Source organism: Sarcophilus harrisii, chromosome 2 (assembly GCF_902635505.1).
Source record: "Sarcophilus harrisii chromosome 2, mSarHar1.11, whole genome shotgun sequence".
In the NCBI taxonomy this organism is placed as follows: Eukaryota; Metazoa; Chordata; class Mammalia; order Dasyuromorphia; family Dasyuridae; genus Sarcophilus; species Sarcophilus harrisii.
The window spans coordinates 264353170-264378119 of record NC_045427.1 but is presented as its reverse complement, the minus strand read 5'-3'; the positions used below and the strand labels follow the sequence as shown (position 1 = coordinate 264378119).

The following is a 24950-nucleotide window of genomic DNA, read 5'->3' as shown; positions in this document are numbered from 1 at the left end:
TCCTCCCTTTCTCCCTTCCCCAAGAAAGCAAGCAATTTGATATAGGTTATACATGTACAATAATTTTAAACATATTTTCACATTAGTCATGTTGTAAAAGAAAAATAATCATAAAAGGGAAAAACTATGAGGAAAAAAACATTAAAAAATATTATGTTTCTGTCTGTATTAAATCTTTATAGTTCTTTCTCTGGTTATGGATGGTTTTTTCCATCACAAGTCTATTCTCAATCTCTTTTAAACTGCCTTTCAACATTATCACTATTAAAATTTCTCTCAAAGGTTACTCATGATCTCTTAACTATTAACGTCATTGGTCTTTGTCCCCATCTTCTTTGGTTTCTTTGTAACTATTGAATGCTTCTCCTCCTAGATACTGTCTCATTGACTTTTTTTGGTGATATTATCTGCCGCTTTTCTTTTTGTTTGACTGTTACTCGGTTTTTATTGCTGGTTCGTCACTGATCTCTTGCCTGTTAAGTATTTTTGTTTCACTTTGCAACTCTGATATTCTCATCTTCTTGGTATCAATTCCTAAAACTTTGGTTAGGGACAAATGGAAATCATGATGTTTGTTATATGACAGAAGGTTGGCCTGTTTTGTTATGAAGTCTATTGTGTTTCACCATCATTAGAGATTTATAGTTCAATTCTCTAATGCATATTGAAAATTCAATTGCAATTCTCCTGTAAGTTTGGACTTTTTCAGTTAAAGAAATAAGGAATGTAGTTATAGTGCTTAAATGATTAAAAAACTGTGAAGAACTTGATAAAAGATTAATTTGCCTTATTCAAAGTTTCCTCTGAATAGTTTAATACAAAATATATAGTGTACATTATATCGATCTTTTGAATGGGATTTGGGAGAAATGATATTTCTGGACATTATACTGTCAGGATCATTTCTGATGCAAACTACAGGCCAGGTTATAAGCTGTATCTACATCTGAAGGCATACAATTCCTTAAAGGAAAACACAGTAGAGGATAAAGTGTATTTTTTGTGGTATCAATGGGAGTTTTGTTTTCTTTTTCCAATATACATAACTTTTATGCCATTGTATTTTTCACATTATATTCTTTCATCATATGAAAGCATAATAAAATTAGCTGTATGTACAATCTTTAGAATTCAAAGAAAAATCTAAAATTTTTATTTTGATTTTCAAGTACATGGTCTGCCAGTAACATTCTTTCTCCTTTCTTTCTCCTTCCCTTCTTTTATACTTTTATTCCCTATGCAGTTGAGAAAAATAGGGGGTGGGGGCTTTGGAGAAATTTACGACGCCTTGGACTTGCTCACCAGGGAAAATGTTGCATTGAAGGTAGAATCAGCTCAACAACCAAAACAAGTTCTGAAAATGGAAGTTGCTGTGTTGAAGAAACTGCAAGGTAAGATACATTATTTTATATACCCCTGATCTTATAGCTTGTCATTTTTCTATGCCTTCCTTTGAATCTTAATCATTAGTTGAATTATCTGATTTCATTAGTGATAGGGTAAAATTTCTAGGTAGATGTATGCTTGGCAGTCTTCTTTTGTAAGTTAGGTTGTTAGTGGCTAGATATCATATTATAGGATCCTGTGACACAGTACCTTATATTGCTTGAAATTTTGAATTTTGGGGAATTTTATTATACAGTTGGTAAGGATAACATGGAATTGACTGACAGAAGCATTCTATTTTTTAGAAATAGGGTCTTTGGTTTTGCAAGGGTTAATGTCAAAGAATTATCTATGTATGTTTTGAAAAATAAAAGCTTTAATAAAAATTAAAAACAAAAAGAACCAAAAAAATAGGGTTTTCAAAATTCTTTATCATGATGAAATTTTCTTTCTTTCCCTACAGAATTAATTAATTTTTAAATATTTTTTTCTAATTTTACTGATGGTCATGTATGCCTTTATTTCATAAATATGCCATTTCCAAATTATATCATAGTATGGTTTATAAATAGTCTCATTCATGTTGATTCTTACTATTTTATTTTCAAAGAGTAGTAGTTCTTGACTTTAACATACATGTTAGCTTTTTGAGTGTATAGCTTTCTCCCCACTCATTGTAAAAACAACCTTTTTTTTTTCTAGCAACTATCTTAAAATGGACAGTGATAAAACACATTATTGGACATTTGGTTTTTTTATTGATTATTCTGTTGTTAATCTAAATGGCTTATATAATTAATGACTTTTTTAGATTTTATTTTTATTCTTTTTTAACAAATCAATTTTTTTTTTGCTCAAAAATTTACTAATCATTACCAGATACTAGTTAACTTAAAGAAACTAAATATAGTAATGGGCTCTTGGTACTCCATGTAATGATAGTATGAAAAAATCACATCCTGAAAACTAAGATTTGTAAGTCAAAAATCTGTTCTCATTATAGGTTGACTTTTTTTTTTCAACATCTCCTTGTTTAGCATTCCATTCTGTTAAAAGAAGGAGGGGTTTCATAAATTCTACAAGTCAAAATTTCTCTTGCCAAACTTCTAGGTTGGAGGCAGTTAGGTGGCGCAGTGGAGACAGCAGCAGCTCTGAAGTCAGGAAGACTCGAGTTCAAATGTGGCCTCAGACACTTAATACTTCCCAGCTGTATGACCCTAGGCAAGTCACTTAATCCCAATTGCCTCAGCAAAACAAACAAACAAACAAACTTCTAGGTTGCTTGGCTGTCAGTGTTACTTAGCTTATTTTGTTAGAGAAAGATGCTAATGACCCCAAGATTGTGACTATGGAATATTCTACTTTTAACTCTTTACTAATCAATTCAGTGCTGGGAACTGAGTTAGAGAAGATTGAGTTGGCAAAAACTGTTATCCCTATGGGGTAAACCAGTACATCTGATGTTAGGTTATTAACAGTATTTTTGTATGACTATGTTTACAATGTTTATTTTCCTTTCACAACATAATTTATATCATTCTTTTCTCAATAAACATAGCACCTGATACCTGTAAATAAATAAGTCTTATGTTTAATAGTTGAAACACCATGGTGGTGTTTTTTTTCCTTTTTTCCTTGCTTTTTTCCTGACAAGAAGCTACTTTTGATTTATCTAAAGTATTGTGATCTGCCATTTGTTAACCTATATTAAAAATGTTTAATGGACTGTGCAACTTTTTGAAAATCAAAATCATCAACTAGTTAGGATTAAGATTAGTTAAGATTAATCATCCTCTGATTCATGAGGAACGAGGAGAGGAAGCTTGTTGATTTTTTAAGTCTCTCCCTAATTTTTAGTATTGCAAGATAAAGTTTTTCAATCTTTTTTTCTCAGAGATAATTGCCGTCCCAGTGACTTGGAGATAATACAAGAAAGTGTCTTAGCAGTTCTTTGCAGGAGTGCTAGTCAGTCATATTCCTGAATAGTGACTTCTGGGTAACATAGGCTGAGGCTCTCTAGTTTTCCCTGCCCACATTTCTGGTAGAAGATGATTCTACATTTAATAACTTGCATGGTATAGTTTGAATCACTTAATAACTATTGGTTACCCCAGAATAGCAGTTTCTTTACTGTCCTCTCTGCATGCAGATCATTCCCTTTATAAATATATTTTTCATGATATCATACTGAGTCAGCACAAAGTTTTCTTATCTACTGATCTCTACATAATTTTTCTTAAAACAAACCACTTTAAAAAATTAAGCTCCTTATCCTCTGATGTCAGCTCTAGACTCTTAACTCTTTTTGCTTTCTTATCATCTGTCTACTATGCCTAAGTATATTCTTTTTGATGGTTTCCACTCATGACTTTGGGCCTTTAGAAGTACTCTTTTTATATGGCTAGATTATTCATTACTTAATCTATCTCAAGGCAGCTTCAATAAAAAGAATAAAGGAAAATTAAGAAATATTCAGATAGGCTAATTAACCCATTCTATTTATGCTTATTTGCTTTAGCTATTGGTTGGTATATGAGTTTATTGTTTTTATGGATAGAATAATGTTATATTTGTGAATTAAGCTTGAAATCTAGCTTGGTCTCCCCAAGAGATCAATCTCTTTCTATAAAACAAAACCATATATAAAAGCAGTTTCTTCACTAGTATATCATTGAACAGAAATATCGTATTTATAGTATGAATAGTCATTAATTTAAGTCTAGAACCAGAAGGTACTTTAGTGATCATCCAGTATAAATACCTTCATTTTATAGATGAGCAGAAGTGATATCTCAAACTTGCCAAAAATTCTACAAGTCATAAGTAACACAGCTGTGATTCAAACTCAGGGTAGGACCTGAGAAAACCCAGGCTAATAACGCTCAATTCAGACTTTTACTGCCTTGCCACTGGTGTCTGTGGATAGTGTAAATATTGGATGGTTCTTAGCACCTTTTTTCCAGCAATATTTCTTCTCAGATTCTCCCTTAGCTCTCACTGACCTTTAGGTTTCCCCAGGGTTATTAACTAACTTTCCTGAATTCAGTCTATTTATTAGGAAAAGGGCATCTATCTATAACTTTGGCATTTTCCGGCTTTTGTTCATTCTCCCCTGTAAGAATAATATAGTTCTTTGCTATTGGCTCTAAAGTATGCCATTGCTTCAATGGTCTTTTCTTCTCAGTAAACTTCCTGGCTTCCATTTCAGTGTATCAGAGCACTCCTTTTTTCTCATACAATTTGGAAACCTCCTGTGTCTATCCTATAGTTCTCTATTCTAGTATTTTTACTTCAGGTTATTTGCTTGTAGTTTATATTTTAATGCTTTTTTCACCTAAAGCCAATCTTCTCATCTAGCAGACCTAGTAGGTGGCATCCCCCCTGCCCAGCAACAGTTCTTTTCTAAATTAAATTTAATAAATGGATTCATAAAACCTACTCATCTCATCCTTTCTGCTTATGTTCAAAGATAGCTATTATTCTTTTCTTCCTCTTTCTGTCCTTTAATGTAATAAATTAATCTTTTAGTTCCCCACAATTTATACCTTGACCTCTCTTTTAGAAGTGTCTAATCTCTAGTTATAGGATGATTGTTAGAGCATAAAAAAGGAAAGATGGAAACAAGTATTTATTGAATACTATGAATTCAATAGTACTAAGTAAATATACTCAACAATGATCCAGGGAGGTAGGAGCTATTTTGATCTTTCCCTTTAAGAAACTGAGGCAAACAAATGACTTGGCCAAAGTCATATATCTAGTAAGTGTCGGAGTCTGGATTTTATCTCAGATTAACATAAATAGTAAGTAACAAAACTCAATTCTGAACCAAGATCTTTGGACTAAACTATGCTGCTGTTCTTTGTCAGCATTTGTTAAGTGTCTGCTATATTCCATGCTCTGGGAATCCAAAGCCAAAAGTGAAACCTTTTTTGGTCCTGAGTAATGTATAGTCTATCCAGGAAAGGCTATGTATGTGTATGACATAAACAAAATAGATTTTTATTGGAAAGGCTCTCCACACTGGAGAGATTAAGAAAAACTTTATGAAAGTTGTACTTGCACTGAGCCTCAGAAGAACCAAGAGGTTCTTAACTTAAGAGGTGGAGGTGGCATTGAAGCTCCAAACTCTGTTTTCTTTACCTTCCCATCTTTCCTAAGCCACTTTTGTCACTTTCCTTTTGTCTTACTTTCCATCTCCATTTAACATGTTACCAGCTCTTAGTGTGGACTTAGTTTTTGCTCGTGCCTTAATTTATTCTCCTGTGTAGTTGTCTGCTTTGTTGGTAGTCATTTATTTTGTATCTTATGCTCCTAGAAAGTAGGGCCATGTCTGCTTAATGCCCAATAAGATGATAGTGTTTATCTTCTATTTAGTGATAGCATAAATATACAATAAATGAGACCTGGGAGAAGGTGGTGGTGGAGTGTCTCTGTTTCTATTTGACTTTTCTTTAATTTATTTTTGCCAATTTGTTGACTTAGAAAAATAAAACTATCTTAATTTCTAGGATTCCAGAGGTATTTGTTAAATTATAGCATAATAGGTCTATGATAATGAAATCTACTGGGATATGAATTACCTAGGACTCTCTTGTCATTTAAATTAGATTTATTTATTATTATTCATTATTTTATTGTTTTTACTAGTGGAGGAGGGAAACTGTTGTGTGAAAAATCCACAAAATTATTTACATTTTGTTTAGGAATTTTTTATATTAAATTTGAGTGTACCTCTGTCTCATGTTTGGAGATTTACAATTCAGCCAAAATTCATTAATTCAGCCTCCAAGAACTCATATTTTCCTATTTTGTGGTTTTAATCATTTGGAAGAAGTACTAAACTGAAGTTTACTTTTACACTAGTTAGGATAAAATGCTTATTAAATAAATTGATAGCACAAACAAAATTGCCTATAAGAATGTTTCAGCTAAGTAAGAAAATGATAAAGCAAAGCATACTATTTTAGGAGTATCCATTTGCAAAGAGAGATGATTGTATATAAAGTCTACTATACAAATATAAAATTGTGATAATAGTAATTAGAATTTCTATTCATTATGGCAGATTCCTTGAGGACCCTTATTAGATAACAGTTTGTTAGTCTACTTCTAATTATCTAAGATATTTGGTGTAACTAAACTTTATTTAAAAATTATAGGTCAAACTTTTCACAAATTCAGGTGGACCCTAATCATTTCAAATTAGTGGGATTCCTTGTCCTTGAAATTCTATAACATACCTTGATGGACCTTAGGAATAGCCGAGGAGCTGTTATGTTTTTCTACTCCATCCTTCCAGGATCTCCTGCCCATTCTCCACCCCCAACTCTGTTTATTTAACAGCATTGATTTCTCAGTCTGTTGCAGACTATCAGCTAGAGCAGCATTGGTGCTGATGTGATTCATTCATTCCCAGATTTGAAAAGACTATTAAAGATTTTGATTTAGGAGGTCATCTCTTCCAAATTTTGCAGGCTCAGAGTCAGGAAGATTTTATCACTTTGGTGGTCTGTGATCTCACTGATGTGGTTATTCCTAACATTGGCTTATACTGAAACCCATCCAAGCCTTATTTTCTTATTCAATTATTTTCAAATAACATAAAGAGATTTTGTTAATAATAGCAAATTAGCAAATTAGGTGACCAAATTTGAAAACATAATTTCTTCTGTACTTGTCACGAGAGATAATTAAGAAATAATTTGATGTATAAAAATTCAGGAAAAGGTCATATTTTCTTCCAAAAACATTGGAGGAGAAGGTGATATTGATTTGATTTCAGGGTATTTTTCCCCCTGAAATACTGGTCCTGGATTTTATTTTTGCCTTGTAGGCTACAGAGCACAAGCTGAGAGGTGGGAAGAAGGGTTACTCTTACAGGAGAGCAACTGTACCTGTTCTGCCTTTCCTGCTTGAAGTCTCCAGCTGCTACTTCAAAGTATGATTGCTCCCTTTTCCCTGACATAAAAGTATAAGAAATGCCATACTTGATTAGAGTAGTGTTCCATCTTGCCCAAGTGTTTGTCTCTTTTGCTAGCCCCAAGGGGCATTTTGTGAGAAAACATAGTAATTGCTGTCCATGACATTCACCCCCAAAGTTACTTCCCTTTAATGAACTGTTATGGATTTATCATCCATGAATTTATCTAAACTGCAGTTTATAGTTATATTTCCATTTTGCACAACTTCTTGAGGTTGTAAATTTTTTTTATGCTTATTACCTGTTATAGAAGGCAGTGCTCTTTTGTTTGCCTTAAACCTACGTCTTAAAAGGTTCAAGAGGATAATCCTGGCTCTAGTGTTTTGGAATCTGGTGAAGAAGTCCACTTTCACCCTTTCCATGCCATCCATGATTTTGTATATGTTACTCATATTCTGCTTAGATTTCATCCTTACAGATAATACTACTCATCTTTGTAATTATCCATATGTGAAAGCCAGGTGCAATCTCTAGAAAATGGTGATTCTATGATTGCTTTCTTGGGTCCACAGCTGATAGCTCTCAATCTTATTATCTTAGAAGTATAATTTAAATTATTATACTTGCCTAGATTAAATCTCATCTTCCACTTTTAGGACCTTCATATCACTTTGTGACATTCCTGAAGTTGATACTTTCACCCTGATATTTCCCTATGTGAAAGATTTAGCATTATCTGTTAATTTGGAGAATTCACTATGTGCTGTCTCTTTTAATCATTTAATCATTCAAGATTATTATATAGGCATACTTTCCTACAAGAAAGCAAATTCTAGGTTTGCCATTAAAATGAATGGATTCTTTCTATTTGGGGAGTGGGGAGTAAAGTTTGTAGGTAGTGATAAAAATGCATAAAAAGAAAAGAAAATCAATGAAACATTTAAAAATACACAGAAGTAACTTCAGAATGCTACATAGTCCAACAGGAGAGTTTTATTACTCTTCAAAATTGAATATATCTTTTTTTTAAAAAGCAACTAACAAGCTGGCAATTTCATATACAACTTTCTTTCGTTCTTTGTATATTGAAATATTCACATTTGTTGATATTAACTTCATAATTAATTTTTTAAAAGAAAGTTATATGAAAGAACCAGTAGTTTTTTCTCTTAAAAAGAAGTAGTAATTAAACCCTTAATTTAAGCTCTGTCCTTTTATAGTCATTCCACAAGGCCCATAGATATTTCAAATTATAGCATAATTTTGTAGAAAATAAGAAAATGCAATATTAGGGGAATAAATTTATTTTACGTGGTTTTCATGATATAGTTGATTGCTAATAAAATATTTATTTCTAATAATACATATTGCTAATTTATTTGCCATTTATAATGTCATACTACTGTATACTGCTAATAATTTGTTGCTATTTTATATGCCACTATAGTTTTTAAAGATTAAGTTGTGGACATAAAATCCTTTTTTAAAAATTGATCAAGAAAATTTATTTTTGAGGATTAGAAAATACTATTTGTTGGGTGCTTACACATAAATAATACTCTTTTAAGTATGATGTACATGATTAATATTTATCCAAAATGGACAAGTTATAGAAAGGTAGTGTTTTGAGCTAGCTACTTAAAAACATGTACAGTTGTGAATTGTATAAAATGTAGTAAAATTAGCTCACAGTCATTTTGCAACTTGATTAAATAGAGGAGCATGAGAGTTTTAATTGGGTCATCATCAGAGGGCATTAATGAAAAAGCTTGATTCAATTGTTTAATCTCATTGTGATTCGAAATCAAGTATTGAAAAATCCTTCTTTTTGGAAGATACTGCTTGAATCTTTTTGTGCTAACTAGATTTTAGTGACGAATTTAGAAAACAACTTTATAAAGATAGAACAGATCCCTGGGCCCACTAGATTCATACTTTGATGTGGAAATGCATATAAACCTTGGTTCAGGTGAGATTTTCTTTCTCACCATCAGGAGAAGATAAGAGGTGTAACATAATTTAGTTTCTAAATCCTGCCCTTTTCATGAAGTTTGCTTTAGGCATTCTAGTTCATTTTGATTTATCCTTTATCCTCTACATAATTGGTTACCTAGTTATATATCATTCTATATTTCTTGTGTATGGCCATTTCTTTAATTTTTTTTTCATTTCTTTAGTAAGATTTAGAAGTTTCTTGAAGGCAAAACAATCATTAGCTATTTCTCCCTGATATCTAATATAATTCTGAGTATATAAGAGGGAAGTAATGAATAAATATTTCTTGATTGATTTTTGGGAATGGAAATTGGGAATGGGAAGTTGGGAAGCTGATGTTTGGGTAGGTTCTCAATGTTCCATCAAGCATGTTCTTTAATTACTTTCTTTTGGACAATCAGTTCATGAACATTTTCACAATTGTAGCAACTTTAACTCCCCTTCATGCCTCTCTAATTAAATTCCAAGAGACACCTAAATTATTCTAACAATGAAAGATTAATTTGACTTTTTTATTTTTTCTTGTTTGACATTTTCATTTTAATGATAAGAATATTTACAGTTCTTTAAAGTTTACAAAGTACTTTACATAATTTAATCCTTACAACAATCCTGTGAGGTTAGTTACTTCAGGTATTATTATCCCTATCTTATAAATGAGGTGATTGATGGCTCAGAAAGGTCACACAGTGACTAAATCTTATAGGCAGGATTTAACTCAGGTCTTCTTCATTCCACAAACCTAGAACTTTTTCTACTACATCTTGTTACTTTCTGAGGTGAGTAGTTGGTTGTCAACATTGATTGCTCATGTTGCCCTTTTGTAATTCATGGAAGGTCATTGGTTGATGAATTTAAAACTTGAAAATATATAAAAAGTTATCTAGTGTGATTCCATTCATTTAAATAATTTGCTGGAGGTCATACCAATAACAACTAGCACAGCTGGGATTTTAATCCATGTCTTCTGACTCCAAATCTAGTGCCTTTAACCCTGAACATGTGACCTCTCTGAAATGACCAACAAGATGATAAAGAGAGGCTTGGAGAGACTTACATGAACTGATGCTGAGTGAAATGAGCAGAACCAGAAGATCATTATATACTTCAACAACGATTCTGTATGAGGATGTATTCTGATGGAAGTGGATTTCTTTGACAAAGAGAAGATCTAATTCAGTTCCAATTGATTAATGATGGACAGAATCAGCTACAACCAGAGAAGGAACACTGGAAAATGAGAGAGAACAGTTTACATTTTTTTTTCTCAGCTTATTTTTACCTTCTGAATCCAATTCTTCCTGTGCAACAAGAGAACTCTTCAGTTCTGCACTCATATATTGTATCTAGGATATATTATAACATATTTAACATGTATGAGACTGCTTGCCATCTAAGGAAGGGGTAGAAGGAGGGAAGGGAAAAGTCAGAACAGAAGTGAGTGCAAGGGATAATGTTGTAAAAAATTACCCTGGCATGGGTTCTGTCAATAAAAAGTTATAATAAAAAAAAAAAAAAGTCTTCAAGGAGTAGAACTTTTACTACCTCTAAACTTTTACCATCTCATTGGCTTACCACAGTACCTGAAATTTATGTTATTAAAGACTTTGTTCCTTCTATTTCCCAGAATATTTTTTTAAAAAACAACACACAAATGGGTAACACATAGAACCAGTACCAGTGAAGTATGAAATAACTGATTAGAAAACAGCATTGCAGTCATCTGACAAAATTAGGAAAATCAGGAAATTAAACATGAAACACAATAGGCTTTCCTAATACAAAAATAAATTTTAAAAGATGGCCCCAAATGTGAGGTAATTTAAAGGAGATAGAATTTTGGGTAGGAAACAGGAAAAGGGAGTTCATGAACTCTTAAAGAACATTAGGCTTCTGCTGGAGTAGAGGTACTGGGAGTATAGAAAGTCACTAAAAATAAACTTTGTCTATTTCTCACATATACTCCCAGACCTACCTGGAGATCTGTATGAAGACTTCCCCTCCTAAAAGTTGTCATGCAATCTGCTTTATTCAACATTTAATTTTCTTGATCCTTAGACCACACGTTGATGATGAAAAGGCTTTCACCATTTTTCCCTCTGTGGTAGTTTAGGGCAGCCATCTTTTTAATTTTTCAAATGAGTATTTCTCAAACTGTGTTCCATGGAGCAATATTAGATGATTTGTTGATAAGGTTGAAAAGAAGAGTATATAAATACAGATCAAAGTGGATGATTTCCAGGATCCTTTCTTTTTAAAATTGTACTTTTAAAATCATTGACTTGTTTAATTATTTTTCAGTTCCAAATTCTCTCCTTTGTTTCATCTTCTCTCCCACCCATTGAGAAGGAAAGAAATATGATATTCATTAAGCATATGAAGTCAATGAAAAATACATCTTCACATTAGTCATGTTGTTAAAAAAAAAAAAGGCAAGAAAAATAAATTGAAAAAAATCTGCTTCAATATGTAGTCAGAATTCATCAGTTCTCTCTAGGTATGGATAGCATTTTTCACCATGAATCCTTTGGAATTGTCTTGGATCATTGTATGATCACAGTAGCAAGTCTTTCATAGTTGATTATCATTATAGTACGTCACCGCATACCATGTTCTCCTAGTTTTGCTCACTTCACTTTGCATCAGCTCATATGTGTCTTTCCAGGTTTTTCTGGAACCGTCTCCATCCACTTATTTTTTTAATACCACAATAGTATTCCATCAAAATCTTATATCATAAGTAACGGTTTGGTCATGTATACTTATTGTGTATCTAATTTATATTTTAATATATTTAACAGCTACTGGTCATCCTGCCATCTGGGGGAGGGAGTGGGGGGTAAGAGGTGAAAAATTGGAACAAGAGGTTTGGCAATTGTTAATGCTGTAAAGTTACCCATACATATAACCTGTAAATAAAAGGCTATTAAATTAAAAAAAGAGAGAGAAAAAAAATCTTATATCATAACTTATTCAGCTCTTTCCCAATTGATGAGCATGCCATCAGTTTCTGTTTCCAATTTTTTCCTACCACAGAAAAAATGCTATCAATACTTTTGTTCATATGAGTCTTTTTTCTTCTTCTTTTTGGTCTCTTTGAAGTACAAACATAGTTGTTTGACCGAGTCAAAAAGTACATACAATTTTATAGCCTTTTGGACAGAGTTCCAAATTGTTTTCCAGAACAGATGGACCAGTTCACAGTTTGATCAGTAGTACATTTGAATCCCAATTTTTTCATATTCCCTTTTTATCATTTTTCTTTTCTTCATGTTAGTCAATCTGACAGTAATGAGGGGGTACCTCATAAATGTTTTAATTTCAAGTTCTTTTATTATTAGTGATTCAGAAGGAATCAAAGCTATCAATAGTCAAATGAAAAATGATTCACAGCATTTTTCATTTGACTATTGATAACTGATTCCTTCTGAAAAATGCCTCTTTGTTGATATTTATTAATTGGGGAATGACTATTATTTTTATTAATTTGATTCATTTCCCTACATGTTTGAGAAATTAGACCTTTATTAAAGAAACTTCCTATAAACATTTTCCCCTAGTTTCCTGCTTGCCTTTTCATTTTGGCTATATTGGTTTTGCTCAGGCAAAGTATTTTTAATTCAATATAATCAAAACTATCCATTTTACCTCCTGTGATACTCTCTGTCTCTTGGTTGACCTTAAACTCTTCCTTTATCCATAGATGTGACAGATACTTTTTTTTATATACTCCTAATTCACTTTTTGTGTCACCTTTTTTGCCTAAAACATGTACCCATTTTGAGCTTATTTTAGTATGTGATGTGAGATATTAGTCAATGCTTAGTTTCTGCCATATTGTTTTCTAATTTTCCCAGAAGTTTTTGTTGAATAGAGTTCTTAGGATTTGGGGGTTCATTGAACCCTACATTTTTAGAGTCATTTACTTCTGTACATTGTGTATATAATATATTCTATTGCTTAAATGGTCTCATTTTCAGTACTAGATTGCTTTAATTATTAATTCTTTGCAGTATAGTTTGAGTTGATAGTGCTAGGCTGCATTCCTCCACACTTTTTTTTTCATTGCTTCCATTGATATTCTCAACCTTTTGTTTCTCCAGATAAATTTAATTATTATTTTTTCTAGATCTATAAAATATTTTTTTTTGGTAGTTTGGGCACTGAATAAGTAAATTAATTTAGGGAGTATTCTTGTCTTTATTATATTAGTGTGGTCTATCCATGAATATTTCTCCAGTTTATATCTGTATTTATTTGTATGAAAAAGTGTTTTCTAGTTGTATTCATATGAGTTCCTCTGTTTTGGCAGGTAGAATACTAAGTATTTTATACTGTCAGTATTTATTTTTTAATATTTTATTTTTTCCTATTGCATGTAAAGATAGTTTTCAGCATTCATTTTGGTAGGATTTTATATTTCAATTCCCCTCCCCTCTCTTCCTTCCCTCCCTGCTTCCTAAGACAGCAAACAATCTGATACAGGTTATATACGTGCACAATCACAACATGCTTTTTAAAAAAATGAATTTCAAATTTTCTCCCTCTCTCTCTGCTTCCCCTTCCCATTTCCTGAGATATTAAGCAATTGGATAATAGGTTATATATGTGTAATCATTCCATTTCAGATGGAACTTCTCTTCCATCTTTTTCTGCTAGATTTTTTTTTTTTGTAATATATAGAAATCCTGATGATTTACATGGGTTTTTTAAAAAAAATTTTTATTACAGCTTTTTATTTACAAGATATATGCATGGGTAATTTTTCAGCATTGACCCTTGCAAAACCTTCTGTTCCAACTTTTCCCCTGCTTCCTCCCACCCCCTTTCTTAGATGGCAGGTAGACCAATACATGTTAAGTATGTTAAAGTATATGTCAAATACATTATATGTATACATATCCATACAGTTATTTTTCTGCACAAGAAAAATCAGACTTAGAAATAAGGTAAAAATAACCTGAGAAGGAAATAAAAAATGCAAGTGGACAAAAACAGAGGGAGTGGAAATGCTATGTTGTGGTTCACACTCATTTCCCATAGTTCTTTCGCTGGGTATAGCTGGTTCTCGTCATTATTGAACAAATGGAACTGATTTGGTTCATCTCATTGTTGAAGAGAGCTATGTCATGAGTTTATTTTATATCCTGCAACTTTGTAAAAGTTTTTGCTAATTGTTTTGACAAATTTTTAAGCTAATTTTCTTGAGTAAATATATATTATATCATCTTATACGATAATGTTTGCTCTTGGTTTTAGATCGATTCTATTTTTTTAAGAAGAGATTTCTATTTCTCTATTTTCTAGTGTTTTTAATAGTAAAAGATGTTATATTTTGTCAATAGTTTTTTTTTTTTTTACATTTCTTGATATAATGATATGATTTTTGTTGGTTTTGCTTTTGATGTGGTCAGACATATTTATAGTTTTCCTAATAATGTCCTGCAATTGTGCTATAAATCCAATTTGGTTGTAATGTTTGACCTTTGTGATATATTACTGTAGTCTCTTTGCTAGTATTTTATTGAAAAATTTTTGCATCATTACTCCTTAGGGAAATTGGTCTATAGTTTTCTCTGTTTTTGTTCTGAAGATTTAGGTATCAAAATCAAATTTGTGTCATAGAAGGAATTTGATAGGAATCCTTCTTTACCTGCAGTTGTTTTTTCCCCCCCAAAAAATTTGTATACTTAGGAATTAATTGTTCCTCAAATGGTTGGTAAAATATACTTGTAAATCTATCTAATCCTGGAGGTTTTTTTTTTTTTTCCTCCATTAGGGAATTCATTTATTGCACCTTCAATTTCTTTTTCTAAGATAAAATTAATTAAGTATTCTATTTTCTTTTCTGTTAATCTAGGCAATTAAAAAAAAATCCATTTCATTTAGATTGATGGATTTGTTGACATATAATTGGGCAAAATATCTCCTTATAATTGCTTTAATTTCATCTTCATTGATTGTATATTCATCCTTTTCATTTTTAATAGTGGTAATTTGGTTTTCTTTTTTAAAATAAAATTAACCAGTGGTTAATCTATTTTAATTAATTTTTTTCATAAAACTAAATTTTGCTTACTAGTTCAGTGATTTTTTTTATTCTAATTTTGTTAATCCTTTGATTTTCAGGATTTCTATTGGGAATTTTAAATTTGTTCTTTTTGTTTTGTGTTGTTTTGTTTTGTGCCCAATTCACTGAACTATTCTTTTTCTCTTTTACTGATGTAATTGTTTAAGAAATAAAAATGTCCCTAGATATTCCTTTGGCAATATTCCATAAATTTTAGTATGTTGTCTCATTGTTGTCATCTTTAATGAAATTATTCATTCTGTAATTAGTTCTTTGACCCATTTATTCTTTAGGATAAGATAATTTAGTTTCCAGTTAATTTAAAATTATGCTTCCAAGGTCTTTTATTGAATATATGTGTGTGAATCTCTACATATTGATATTGATATAGATATATTTTGCATTATGGTCTGAAAAGGGTGCATTTAATAATTGTGCTTTTCTGCATTTACTTATGAGGTTTTATGGTCAGTTTTTGTGTGCCATGTATAGTTAAGAAAGGATATTCCCTTTTCCTGTCTAGTATTCTTCAGCGGTCCATCGTACTCAAGCTTTGTAAAATGTGGTTTTTTGTTTACCTTCAGTTCTAAATTATTTGAGTGGTTTCTATTTATAATTTCTTGAAATATGATATTTAGGCACCTTTTTTGGAAAATGACTTTCAGGTAGTCCAATAATTCTTAAATTATTTCCTCAATCTATTTTCTGACTTAGACTGAAAATCATGTGTGTGTGTGTGTGTGTGTGTGTATCTGTGTATATATGTGTGTTTGTGTAATGCCGGAGAAACTGAGGCAAGATAGGAGTTAGAGAGTATTTAATATTTTATTTTAAAGGTAGAGATTTACTGGGATCAAATGGATCTTTGGTTTGATCCCAAGGCTGAATGAGACTATTGTCTCCAAGAATCTAGCAAAAAATGTGAATTCTCAATGACATATATATATATATATATATATATATACATATACATACAAGTGGCTCAGATACAGCGGGCAGATAGAGGCGGGGCGGAGTCAGAGCACTGAGAGAGGGAACTAACAATTCAGTTCTGACAGGGTCGGGGGAGGTATGGGGGACAACTGACAAATTACAGAATGGGGAGAGGCACCCAACATTCTGATGATGCCTAAAATAGAAGGTCTTTCTCCTTATCTGGATCATTATGATTAGGAGGGAGGGGTGATTGAGCAGAAAAATTAGAAACCGAGGCAGAAAAATTCAGGGAAACTGAGGCATGACAATTAGGGAAACTGAGTCAAGACAATAAAAGAGAACTGTGGCACAACATTCCACACTCTCTCTCTTCTGAATATTCAGATCATTGAATTACCTTCCTCTAGATAGGTCTTAGCACTATAATTTTGACCAACCCTATGTGAAGCAAATAAACCAAAATAAAACTAGAAAAATGCAAGGACTTATGGCAAGGACAGGTCTCTCCCTGATGACCCCAGAGTTAATCAGCAATATAAAGGCTCCCTGTTGCTAGCATGTCAGGTCCTCTGCAGTTCCAGAGCATCTCAGCCAGAGAATCCAGTTTGAGATGGACTGGACAGTTCACTGTGAGTTAGGTCTGTGATCATTCGTGTATTTAACTTAGCCTCTGCTTATTTAGGGAGTAGCAGTGCTCAGGACAATCCTACTGCCCATCCTAAGAGGGGCACCCCACGTCTGTCAGGGATTCCAAAAGGGGGAAAAAGTGGGGTCTGGAATAGCTCCACCTGTCTTCTCTCAATAGAACAGGAGCTGCTACTAGGATCCAGATTTCTGAGCGGATTATGCACAGTTAGACCAAGTCAGGCAACTCCAAACTCTTAGAGACATGATATCAAACTGCAAGGTCCTTTGAAAATGCTGAAATACTAATTAAGGAACTGGGGTTACAGAAGTGGAGAAACAGATCAGAGAGACTGCCAGTCCCAAGACAGGTGTCTGATTTCTGGTTGTTTCTTAAAAAATAATACCAAAATCTGAGTCTGCCAGGGCAATTCCAACAGAATAAGGGATTTCAAAGGATAACCAGCAAATCATAGTTCAGTAAATTTAAGCAAGGAATAAAAACGAAAAGGACTGTTTAAAGAATTTACACCAGTTTCCCCAATTTCCTATCTCTTCCTCCCTTTTTTCCTCACGGAAAGGAATTATTAAATAACCATACCACATACAAATTCCAAGAGTGAATCAAAATTCCTATACATAACATACTAGTACAATAAGTTTCCTTACTGCTGTGTAACAGCATAGTTACACAATTTAAACAATTTCCATCTTAAATCTTAAACTCACAGTAATAGATGACCCAATCAGGGTTCCCAAATTCCCCATATCAGTCCATTAGGGATAAGGGACAAAGCCTCATTCAAAACTACTTCAGGCTGGGCACTGACAGACACTCTTAGTCCATGTAGAGGATACGTGTGGTATGGCAGGGTGTGCTGGCAATCAAGGCTGATCTAAGTCCCGGAAACAAATCAATATCTGTAATTTGATCAAAGTCTAGAACAAAAAATCACAAATCTAACAAATAAAGGTTAGAATAGTCTGAGATAGAAAGACTTGGTTCACCAGACTGCCGCAAGATGTGAAGAGCCAGCAGTTTCTTATCTGAAGAGATGAGTTTGCTTCACAAGACAGACAAATAAATGGCTGTCGGCTATAGTCCCAAATAAATAGCAGGTAGGTCTCACTGTGCTAATTGTCCTCTCATTATTTAGAAATCTTTAAAAACATGAATATCCACAGACACAAACATTCAGTAAACAGATAGATGGCCAGACTAAATACTTATTTGCCCAAGTATTTAGGATATAATGAACATATAACCAGATTGGAAATGGCAAGGTATGACATAATTGAATTGCATTAACAGTTTCTGTTGACCATTGCTCTGATCATAAACATCAGTCACAGGAGGAAAAAATGCAGGGACACAACTATAACATAACATAAGCAGTTAAAACTCAACTTTCAGCAAAACCTGTTTTGCTTTAATGAATTTTTTAATGAATGAAATTTATGAAATAGCTTTAATTCATTTTTACTCCAGTTAATTGTCCCACTAACTGTCAGAGGGTGGAGCTTTAAAACTTCCAAATAGCATTAACTATAAGCCTAAGAAATTTTTACTTGCAATAGCAAATCCCGTTAACCAAAGTTTCAGATAAATTCTAAACAGATATTTACCGTAACTTTATATTTATAACAGTAAGAATTTCTTAGTAAGTTCACTTCTTTCATATCTAAGTAGACAGTTTCATAAGTAAACATTATACATACAAATCATTTTGCTTTAAAATAGCCAATACATAGACAAATATTCCAAATTGCATATTGTCCATAATAGAAACATTTTCAAAAGGACAAAGAAAAAAACTTTTATTTTCAGAAGCCCTTTAAATGATGGGCATAACCTCAGGATACAATCAATACAATCAAGTAAAACTTACACAGAATATCCTAATTCCACATAAAAGAATCTGAAAGATTCCTAAAAGTATCAATTAAACTTTTAGAAATAGCCCTACCAAATTATAGATCACATTTATGACCATATTCCTTAACCAAGGAAACCATTATGTATCAAAAGAAACATTCAGTCAATTAACTTAAAAAACAGGCTTATCTCTTGAAATGTTTGCCAAAGCCAAGCCTCTGCAGAAAGCGGCTGGAACACACTTAGTGGGGAAAGGGGGGGGGAGAATTCCATGTGGCCACCCTTCCCCCCACTCCACCTCCAAAGAGGCAGGGGACAGGGAAGGTGAGTCCATTTTTCCCTAACCCACCCAATTTCTTTTTCTCCTCCCAAATACCTTCCCAATACTTTCTCTTACTCCCTGAAATCATCCAAACCTTTAATTGCTCCTACAAATCAATCCTTAATAAATCACCTTTATTCACATGTCCAGCAGAGCTGGATTTAAAGCATAACTTGTAATGTTATAATATAATATAACAAATTACCCATTGTGTTTCGGAAGGTAACATACTTTACCTAATTAGAGGCACATGACCCCTTTCAGGCAAGTTAACAGAACTTCTCTTTAACAAGCCATTAGATAACCAAATCTGGCCTGCATGGGCAATAGTAAAATTATTTCTCACAATTTTAAAATTGCCCAAAAGAATACTTAGAACAAATCTGGCATGCAAAGGCAATAGTAAAATTATTTCCCACAATTTCAAAATCATCCTAAAATTTCTAATCAAATGTTTTCTCCAGCCTGAGCTCCAAAGCAATTGGCATAAACTCCTTTTTCCTCCAGAGGCCTTATCTGCTCAGCCAAGTTTAGGCCAGGCTTGAATTTGAATCAGGTAAGGTTTTATTGTTCTTTCCCTTGAAATCCTACTAGCTAGCTTGAAAACTGCTCCAAAAAAAACCCATCAGCCAGTTTAAAAATAGCCAAAATTTTTCTGTTCTTACTTACAGATCAGTGCAACAGGTTAAGGAGTTAGAAATCACAAGCACTTTTTATACTAAGTACAGTTGCAACATTGAAATAACCAGTTCCCAAATTTTTTAATCGTTGTTCTTAAATCTTTAGCAGAGCTCTTAACCAACAGGACAGACAGACAAGTCTCACAGAACACACGGACTTAGACTGCGCAGTTATAACATTTAACACACATAACCAGAGTGCCCAAAAAGGCGCTCAGAATCAGATCAGACCAGATGTGTCTTAGAAGACACCCAGGTAATGCCACACTGTGTCCAGTGGACACTTCTCAGAATTTAATGCCCATTGGCATTTTATTATTCTAAGAATCCAGCTGCTAACACAGACAGAGAGAACAGATAAACAGATCAGATTATGTCCTAAAACATCCAGATTTACTCTTCCATTGAAATGGAGGTGTTTACCATTGGGTGTGGCTACAACTGAAAACTGCTCTCTTCCCTGGAGACTTTGAAAACAAATCCAGAGGGTCAGCCTCTCCAGGCTGAGAACCCAGATCCCCAGCTGCCCTGAGACCCAAGGCGGAGACCCAAAGGTCTCTAATCTCTAATCCTTCTCTCATTTTCTAATATCTTGGTGGGAAGCCTTCAGATGTAATGCTGGAGAAACTGAGGCAAGACAGAGATTAGAGAGTATTTAATAATTTATTTAAAGGGAGAGATTTACTGGGACCAAATGGATCCATGGTTTGGTTGCAGGGCTGAATGAGACTAACATCTCCAAGAATCCAGCAAACAATCTGAGTTCTCAATGACATATATGCATGTGGCTCAGACTGGGGGTGGGGAGGAGAGGAGGGGTAGACTGAGGCAGGGGCAGAGTCAGAGCACTGAAAGGGGAACTAATAATCCAGTTCTGACAGGGTTGGAGGAAACGTGGGGGACAACTGATAAATTACATAATGGGGAGAGGCACTCAACATTCTGATGATGCCTAAAATAGGTTTTTCTCCTTATCTAGATCATCATGATTAGAAGGGAGGGGCAATTAGAAACAGAGGCAGAATAATTCAGGGGAAACTGAGACAGGACAATTAGGGAAACTAAGTCAGGACAATAAAAGAGAACTGTACACAACATTTGTATATATGTATGTATGTATAATCACATTCTGTGAGCCCCTGAGATTGGACATTGTTTTACTTTTTTGTTTGTATCACCAATGCTTTTCATGGTGTCTAGTACATAATAACTGCTTTTTCATTCATTCATTCTTAAGAGTTTTTAAAGATATTTCTTACTTATAACAGTTATACTAATAATTGATATTTTTACATAGTACTTTAAGATTTACAGAGCACTTTAAGTTCTCTTTTTGAAGTTTGAAGTTTGGAATTTTGAAGTTGGAGTTTGAAGAAGCAGCAAAGCAAAGCATAAGTGTTTATAGCTAAGACTTTAACAATAAAAAACATATTTGAATCCAGGTTCTTAAATACAACAGAAATATGACTATAACTGTCTCCTGTTTAAGTTCAGTTTAGTAGTGGAGATTACAAATCTTTCTTCCACACCTTTTAGGATCTCTGAGAGGTGTTTCATGGGTGTTTCATGAAATAGATCTAGATAATTTGAATAACCTCTCTTAGCTGCCCTGGGGAATTCCAGGATATGGAAGAACATTCTGGGAGAGAACAAGATACTTCTTCCTCACTTCCCCAAACCCAGAATAATGTGAATAATGCATTCCCAGAACTCCTTATTGGAATTTTCACTGTATAATTTCATTGAGCTAGAACACACCTACCACATTTTACATTTAATTGTAAATACATATACCACAAATTTGAATGCTTATGATACTTCAGGAGATTCGTTATTTGTACTCCTTGGGACTTAGTTGTAGTAAGCAATAATGTGAGCAAACAGGAAATATATTACCCAGAAAATGAGAGAGATTGCAAGCAGCAGTGACTTCTAAGAGACTTGTGTATGAGCCCTGGGAAAATGAGCACTAGACTACAAGATGAGGCTAAAGAACAGTGGAATTTAGCCACATTTCTGAGCTGTAACTGCACTTGTGTCAGACATGCCAGTTTACTAGTGGCAAGTTGTTAAGAGAATGATTTACCTGAAAAGAATGAGGCTCATGTGTTAGAGACTGAAAACTAGAGAGAAAAGAAAGAGGTCAAGTAAGGAAAAAGAGAAGTTGCAGAAAATATTAATAGAAAGAGAGATACTAGGGGTGCTATGCTATTATACTATCCCTTGCCTAAAACTTCCTTAAGATTGTCCTGATTAGTCACTTGTTGGAATCCTAGTGTTAACTCAACTTGAAACAAGGTGATAACTCAAGGGAGATGTTAGAATCCTAGTGTTAACTCAATGGAATTGATACAATGCTTGTGTTCACACATTTAGAGAGCTCATATAATCAAGAAGTATTACAAGTATGGGAGATTCACAAAAGTTAACTTTGTAACTTTGTGAATTCACACCTCCCTTAATCCCTCCCTCGGAGGGGAGGAGTCAACCTTTGGAAGATCACATAAAAGAAGCGGACAGAAGGAGTTTAGCTGAAAAAAAAAAAATTGAGAGGGGAGCATCAGTTCAATTCAGAGAGAAGCCCTCTCTCACAGGCACAATCAGATTCACTTCATCTCACACGACTGTGGTGGCTGGGCTCCTGAACGTCCCCCCACTGAGCCAAGGCTGGTCTGAAAGGTTCTCCAGAAAGCTGCCCAGTCCCAGGCAAGGAGGTGCTGGCTGGAGGCTGAAGAAAGCAGAGGCAGAAGCAAGGGACAATCTGCAAGAGCTCTTGGAACCAAGCAGAGAGAGAAGCCTCTGAGCTAACCAGGCCCAAGGAAAGAGATAAGAAATAAACGTTTGAACTTTTATCACCTGGCTGTGTTTGGGGTAATTATTACTTTTAACTGAAATTAAGGCTGCCTCCAGAAAACCTCCCCAAGAAACCTGCTCCCAGAGAGAACCATTATTATTTTAAAGAAAAAGAACACCACAGTCACTGACCTTGGATAGGTATCTAGTGAGGAGGATTGCACATAGTTTGGATATGTTATTATTAATTGTTGCAATTGTGTCCAATTCTTTGTTACCCCATTTGGAATTTTCTTGGGAAAGATTGCCATTTCCTTCAGCTCATTTTACAGAAGAAGAAAGAAAAGATACTTCCATTTAACTCATCTGCTAATTTTTTTATACTGTATTCTGTAACAGAACTTCTTACACTTCATGACTTTGGATATATAGCTATATAAAATGAATATTTAAATTAAACATTTACTGATAATAGGTCATAATTTCATGACCACCCATATTCAGTTACAAGAAAGACCCCATATAGAGTATATCTTTTTTACTCTGTCCTTTCCAGTTAGACTTTAATTAGATATGTAAGACACAAGGCAAGTTTAGCTTACCAGCTTTTTTTAGATGTATTCAATCCTTGAACATGGGCGTTGGTGCAGTGGCTAGAATGTCAGGCCTGGAGACAAGAAGATTAATCTTCATTAGTTTCAATCTGGTAAATCACTTAATCCTGTTTGTTTCCACACCTATAAAGTGAAGTGTTGAAAGAAAAGATGCCATTCCATTATCTTTGCCCAGAAAACCCTAAATGGGGTCACAAAGAGTCAGACACAATTTAAATGACTGAACATATATATTTCATGAAGAATTGAAACATTATTGGTGAAAATATTTTTAGATATTAAGGAGGAAATATTTTCTTCTTCAGAGCTGTAACATGAACTGCAATGGAATGGGACAGTACAAAGTAAGAAAATCAAGTAGGCTAAGTATGGTTTGGCAAAGGTCAGAGTTAATGATGGGCAAATGGGTAAAGCCCTAGATCAGGGAAGAGATAATTGAATATTGAAGAATATTGCATACAATAGAGTATATGTGAGAAGGCAAATTAAAGAATGCAGTTAAGCTAACTGGGTTCCATGTTCCTGGGTTTGAACTGGCTTGAAAAGGCATAAGTGGAATTGATTTCAAAAGTTGGAATGAGCAGCTGCACCTTGATAAGAGTAGCCAGATTAATCCCTTCACTTGTCTGATAATTTTTACATAATTGCAGAAAACAAAGTACCATCTATTTCCTGAAGTATTCTTTTTGTGCACTAATTCTTTAAGATTCTTTGTGTCAGTTTTAGGGGTTGCTCTGACAGAAATTTACATCTAAATAGTTACAAGTCTTTCTAGATCTTACTTTTATATTTGGGTTGTATATCATGAAGGCAGTGTCATCTACATATCCTTAGGTATTCATTATCAACTCAGCCTAATACTCTGAAGAGCTGGGAAGTAAAATAAGCAGCCTAGTAGTAGAGTACTGCCTTTCCTTTTGTTGTCATGCTAATCTAGATTGATTCTGTAATGACATTTGATAGATTCTTAATAGCAGTAATGCATTCTCAGTTTTAAAATATAAACTTCATATCCATGGCCTATTTTAAGAGTAATTCTCTAATAACCAATAAGTAACAAAGCATTCAGCTTGTTAATTGCAGTTTCAACATTCTTTGATGCCATTTGGATCACCTGTTTGATTTCTCAGGCTATTTATATATGAGAATAATTTAGGCCAAGAAGTAGAGTAGATTTATATTGTTTTTGCCTATAGAGAAATCTTAATTGGAAAAATTGGAGTATGTATCAGAGGTCAGGACTTACATATTGTGGATTATTTTAATCATGATGATGAAGCTATAAGATACTTTGAACACATGCAGGGACTTTTACTTTTCTCTAAGGTCATCTGGTAGATGGCATAAGGGGATTATTTCAGCATTTGATTTGAGGAGCTCTAGAAAAAAGTCCTCTTGCCTAAGATGTATTTCCAGTCCTTGGCATTTGGGGAATGGATTTTTAAAAATTTGTGATATATGAATATAATGAAGTGTTATTGCTACCTAAGAATGATCAATATGAAAATTAATAGAAATAAGATGTAAACAGAAGAAAACAAAACCAGAAGTAAAATATGTGCACAGACTGCATTAAGTTAAAACAATATTAAAAGAGATCCAAATTTAGTTTTTTGATTCCAGAGAACTAAATTATGATTAATTATACACTTCCTTCCTTTTACAAGAGTTGATATGGATTGTTACTTTTGTTATTAGATCTAGTTGCTGTGTTGGTTTATTTTATTTAAT

General features: G+C 33.4%; 1 protein-coding gene across 4 annotated transcripts in view; it reads left to right on the top strand.

Annotated features, from left to right (window-relative positions):
- TTBK2 (tau tubulin kinase 2) overlaps positions 1-24950 on the top strand; it is a 221075-nt gene that overhangs the window by 52329 nt on the left and 143796 nt on the right. For 3 of the 4 annotated variants that reach the window (XM_031952168.1, XM_031952169.1, XM_031952167.1), the window contains exon 3: positions 1244-1391. In XM_031952168.1, the coding sequence (XP_031808028.1) occupies positions 1244-1391 (148 nt within the window). Of the gene's footprint in view, positions 1-1243; positions 1392-7222; positions 7328-24950 lie in introns of those variants that run through there. The other variant, XM_031952170.1, reaches the window with a different exon arrangement.